Source organism: Octopus sinensis, unplaced genomic scaffold, assembly GCF_006345805.1.
Source record: "Octopus sinensis unplaced genomic scaffold, ASM634580v1 Contig18720, whole genome shotgun sequence".
In the NCBI taxonomy this organism is placed as follows: domain Eukaryota; kingdom Metazoa; phylum Mollusca; class Cephalopoda; order Octopoda; family Octopodidae; genus Octopus; species Octopus sinensis.
Window position 1 is genome coordinate 65,398 of NW_021835985.1, and position 6,000 is coordinate 71,397.

The window sequence follows — 6,000 nt, forward strand, 5'->3', positions numbered from 1 at the left end:
AGTCTGATTTGGTATGGTTTTCTATGGCTGGATGCCCTTCCTAATGCCAACCACTCTGAGAGCATAATGGGTGCTTTCACCACTGGCATAGGTACCATTTGCATGACACCGGTATCTGCCTCAACTGCGATTTTGCTCAGTTTGATGGATCTTCTTCTCAAGCACAACATAATGCCAAAGGTTTTGGTCAGTGCCTCCATGAGGCCCAACACTCAAAAGGAACTCAGCCACTTTGCCTGCATGTGGCCCAAAGCTTGAAAGGAACTCAACCACTTTGCCTCTGTGAAGCCCAATGTTCAAAGGTTGAATTTTTTATGTGCCACCAGTACAGGTGCACCTGGCTTGATGAATCCTCTTAAGCAGAGCACATTGCCAAAGGTATCGATCAGAAGACAACAAATGCAGAGGCATATCAAGCATCTCAAGTCATATACATTATTTTATATTATTCTTGAATTAGTTGAGGTCTTACAGCTGTTCTGAGATGTCCCAAATGATAGGTGAGTATGCCTGAATATGGGGCGTTCCATCATCAGAGACAAGTAAAGAACATATGAAAGATCTTTATTTCCTTACTCTCTATTCTTCTATTTCATTGCTTATTATCTGCAAATTTTCCATGTCTAGATCTTTTATCTGAATATTTCCGTGTCTATATCTTTCCTATGTTCTCTACTTGTCTCTGATGATAGAGTACCCCACATTCAGGCATACTTGCCTATCACTTGGGATATCCAGAAACAGTAGTAAGACCTCAACTAATTTCAGAATAATATAAAATAAAGTATATGACTTGAGATGCTTGTTGTGCCTCAGCATTCATTGTCCTCTTTCACAAATATATCTATATATATAAAACTGTAGTTGTGTGAGTGTCTGTCCCCTTCGATTTAGATTCCTAACTCCTCCCACATTTTGCGGTGCAGTTTAACCAAATTCGGGTATCTTATAGTTGGGATTCATATCGAGCCCGTCTGGGTATTAGCGCGCGTCTACGATGAGTCTACGATTTTAAAAATAATTTAACATTATTTTTTATTCCATTTTAATGCATATTTTTTCGTGTGTCGATGGCGGCGAAGTTGGCGTCCATGGTCACAGCTGCACCTGCTTGCTTCTCCCCCTTCTTCCCTCCCTCGTGAAGCTGTGGGGAAGGGAGTGTAAGGAATCAACGTCGTAAAGCGTTGTCAAGGAGACCAGCGTTCTTTTAGAACAACGACTTCATGGCTTGAAGACACCAAAACAGAAATGGCTAAGAAAGCCCGAATTGGCATCTATAAGGGAAGTAACTCTCTAAAAATGCTTATATAGTTATTTCCCTTACAAACCCGAGCAACGAGGGCGATACTGCTAGTATTTGCTAAATCAACAATGTAAAATGGTTACGTGCTTGGAACCGTGATAATTTATTACATCATTTACCAGCATACCTATTGTTTATTTGTTAGATCACAAGTGAACCCCATATTCTATATATATATATATATATATATATATATATATATATATATATATTATATTAAATTAGAGACAAAGCCACTATTATGCAAATCAAACAGAGAAAGACTTAATCCAACATAATTAATTATATTTAGAAATTTAACAATTATTAATATCCACTACGATCATTTCATGTCTTCTTTTCATCACGTCTTTGAGTAGTAGACATTCTTCAGGTGGTTTCAAATCTAAAATATAATCAATATTTTTAAGATATAAATAACCTATATAATCTAAAATAATAAAAACTTACCTTCGAAACACGCATTGAGTCGAACCAGGGGCAGCTGATGAAGGGGAATTTTCCTTGTATTGTTTGTCCTGTACTCTGTTTTTTCGTTGTTAAAAAAAAGTCCGTTTCCTTGTTTGATTTTATGTTCTCGTCTCTCGTTGGTTCTACGTTTATTTGTGGTGTCCTGTACTCATATATATATATATATATATATATATGATAGAAATATTAAAATTACTAAGTCTCTCTAAAAGAGAACAATGGCAGTGTTCCCGGAAAATATTAGTTATCGCCATAACTAATATGGCATTCTTATAAAAATAAGAATAAAGCTGACCGCTTATTAGCTCCATGAGGCCATCGCCTAAGTTAGCTATTTGATACACAAACTGTATCCATATAACCTTCGAACAAGGGAGGTCAGTCGCTCCACACTACTTGACCGGCAGCTACAGACGCGTTTCGGGGTATTGCCCCTTTTCAATGCAGCGTAGCCAGCCAGTAGGTGTCGCTTCTGACAATCTCTGTTCGATGGTTTTATTTACCTAGTTTCGGTGGAATACATCCACTTGTTTTCAATAATAGAAATATTAAAATTACTAAGTCTCTCTAAAAGAGAACAACGGCAGCGTTCCCGGAAAATATTAGTTATCGCCATACTAATATGGCATTCTTATATATATATGCATGTATATATACATGTAGATGTAAGTATGTACATATATGTATGTATATAGGCATATATTTTATTTATTTATTATATTATATATATATATATACACACACATACACACATATATATACATACACACAATTTCTGTATTTGTTTGCAAGATCCTTGATGTGCAATTGTATGTTGGAAGAAATGTTGAAATAATGTCCATATACATCTATGAAGTAGATCACTAAACAGTTGCTAAAACTGACACAATGTATGCCAAAAATCTCTCAAATCACACCCTTTTGTCTTATGTATACATATATGTACATTTAAACAACTCAGGGAGACTTTTATAAGATAAAGTGACTTGATAGAAAAGGTAGTCAAAGCTCCCTCAAATCAAACCTACTGTCTTATGCATGTCTAGAATTGCCAAAAAAGGTAGTTGGAACTAATACAAATAGCAGCCAAATCTCAAACACAACTTTCTTAAAAAAGTAAAAGGTATATCAAAATGATGAGAAAGTCATTTATGGAGTGCATTTGGTCAAAGGTCTGCTCAATAAAGACTGAACTGTGGCTAAACACCAACAGCTAGTTACAACTGGTCAGATGATGAGTCAATGAGAATCCTGTATATGGACTCTTGAAGGGCTAAAGCTAAATCTCCCTCAACCTACATTTTACAATCTTAAAAAAGCAAGGACACAATAAATGACATAAATTCTGTATCTCATAACCCTTTAGTATTTGAGCCAATCATATCCAGTGCAAATATTTGTTTTACATTCTAATTGGTCAGATTTGGCTTCTCACACTAACCCTACAATGTCATTCTAAAAATGAATAACTGCATCTTTGAACTCTCAAAGCTACATGATTAATTCAACACAATGTAAATAAATAAGCATTACATTTGACAGAGCAATCTGAATGCTAAAGGGTTAAGGATGAAAGGGTCATAGCCATTAATGCCTTTGGTCCTAGGTTTGCTTGATTCATTTGACCTTGGACTAAACATCAACAACCAGTTATAACCAGTTGGATGGCAAGTATTCGGCTTACCGCAGCTGGTGTTCCATCTCTCGGTCAAGAACCTTCTGGAAGGGGCGCGAGGTATAGTAGCCACTCCAGTAGTGGTCATCTCGATCAGCATAGGTGAAGAAATCACCTGACAGTGAAGGTATGTTTGGGGAGGATCCCCAGGTGCAATTTTATGCTTCTTGTAGATTGCATTGAAATAGTCAGACAAAGTTCCAAACTTAATCTGAAATAAAACAAAAAAACAAACATAAAAATAGAGAAATAAATAATCAAAACTAAAAAACAACAAAACTCATCTAGACAAATAATATAAATATATTAAAAAACAAAAATACAATTACATAAACATATAGTATAATAAATCCATAAAAATTTATGTTTCATTGGTTTGATGAAGGATCCAGATTTTAACTGTTTTTCTTGAAGCTAATTAGAAGACAAAACAGCAGGTAATATGGGGGGGTGCACAATTATTGTGGCTTTTTTTCAACAAAGTTTATTCAACAAAAACAATACAACATGTAACCAAAACATCTTGAATTGATTATTCCGGAGCATATTCACCATCTACTCCAATTACTGCTTCTCATTAGCTTGGCAGAAGTGGTGTGTATGAGAGAGAGAGAGAGAGAGAGGGGGGAGAGGGGGAGAGAGAGAGAGAGAGAGAGAGAGAGAGAGTGTGTGTGTGTGCTTGTGTGTGTATGTGAGAAAGAGATATTCAGTTCTAAGTCAGATTGATCCAATATATACATACAGTTCAAAGTCACAATATTGTGTATACCATGTCTTTCTTTACCGACTTCAGATAGTAAGGTATTATTTGAGACAGTAAGGTATTATTTGAGATAATAAGGTATTATTTGAGATAGTAAGGTATTATTTGAGACAGTAAGGTATTATTTGAGATAATAAGGTATTATTTGAGATAGTAAGGTATTATTTGAGACAGTAAGGTATTATTTGAGATAATAAGGTATTATTTGAGATAGTAAGGTATTATTTGAGATAATAAGGTATTATTTGAGATACTAAGGTATTATTTGAGATAATAAGGTATTATTTGAGATAATAAGGTATTATTTGAGATAATAAGGTATTATTTGAGATAGTAAGGTATTATTTGAGATAGTAAGGTATTATTTGAGATAATAAGGTATTATTTGAGATAATAAGGTATTATTTGAGATAGTAAGGTATTATTTGAGATAATAAGGTATTATTTGAGATAATAAGGTATTATTTGAGATAGTAAGGTATTATTGGAGATAATAAGGTATTATTTGAGATAATAAGGTATTATTTGAGATAGTAAGGTATTATTTGAGATAATAAGGTATTATTTGAGATAGTAAGGTATTATTTGAGATAGTAAGGTATTATTTGAGAGTAAGGTATTATTTGAGATAATAAGGTATTATTTGAGATAGTAAGGTATTATTTGAGATAGTAAGGTATTATTTGAGATAATAAGTATTATTTGAGATAATAAGGTATTATTTAGATAATAAGGTATTATTTGAGATAGTAAGGTATTATTTGAGATAATAAGGTATTATTTGAGATAATAAGGTATTATTTGAGATAATATGGTATTATTTGAGATAATAGGTATTATTTGAGATAATAAGGTATTATTTGAGATAATAAGGTATTATTTGAGATAGTAAGGTATCATTTGAGATAGTAAGTATCATTTGAGATAGTAAGGTATTATTTGAGATAGTAAGGTATTATTTGAGATAGTAAGGTATTATTTGAGATAATAAGTATTATTTGTGATAATAAGGTATTATTTGAGATAATAAGGTATTATTTGAGATAGTAAGGTATTATTGAGATAATAAGGTATTATTTGAGATAATATGGTATATATTTGAGATAATAAGGTATTATTTGAGATAATAAGGTATTATTTGAGATAGTAAGGTATCATTTGAGATAGTAAGGTATCATTTGAGATAGTAAGGTATTATTTGAGATAGTAGGTATTATTTGAGATAGTAAGGTATTATTTGAGATAATAAGGTATTATTTGAGATAATAAGGTATTATTTGAGATAATAAGGTATTATTTGAGATAATAAGGTTTATTTGAGATAGTAAGGTATTATTTGCGATAATAAGGTATTATTTGAGATAATAAGGTATTATTTGAGATAGTAAGGTATTATTTGAGATAGTAAGGTATTATTTGAGATAGTAAGGTATTATTTGAGATAATAAGGTATTATTTGAGATAGTAAGGTATTATTTGAGATAATAAGGTATTATTTGAGATAATAAGGTATTATTTGAGATAATAAGGTATTATTTGAGATAATAGGTATTATTTGAGATAGTAAAGTATTATTTGAGATAATAGGTATTATTTGAGATAATAAGGTATTATTTGAGATAGTAAGGTATTATTTGAGATAGTAAGGTATTATTGAGATAATAAGGTATCATTTGAGATAGTAAGGTATTATTTGAGATAGTAAGGTATTATTTGAATAGTAAGGTATTATTTGAGATAATAAGGTATTTTTGAGATAGTAAGGTATTATTTGAGATAGTAAGGTAT

General features: G+C 32.0%; 1 protein-coding gene across 1 annotated transcript in view; it reads right to left on the reverse strand.

Annotated features, from left to right (window-relative positions):
- Positions 1-3,660, reverse strand: part of LOC115231539 (alpha-mannosidase 2x-like) — a gene marked incomplete at its 5' end in the record, with an annotated part of 37,287 nt that extends 33,627 nt beyond the window's left edge. Inside the window, 2 exon segments of the mRNA XM_029801542.2 lie at positions 3,459-3,582; positions 3,585-3,660. Coding sequence (XP_029657402.2) covers positions 3,459-3,582; positions 3,585-3,660 — 200 coding nt within the window.
- Positions 3,661-6,000: the final 2,340 nt, after the last annotated feature.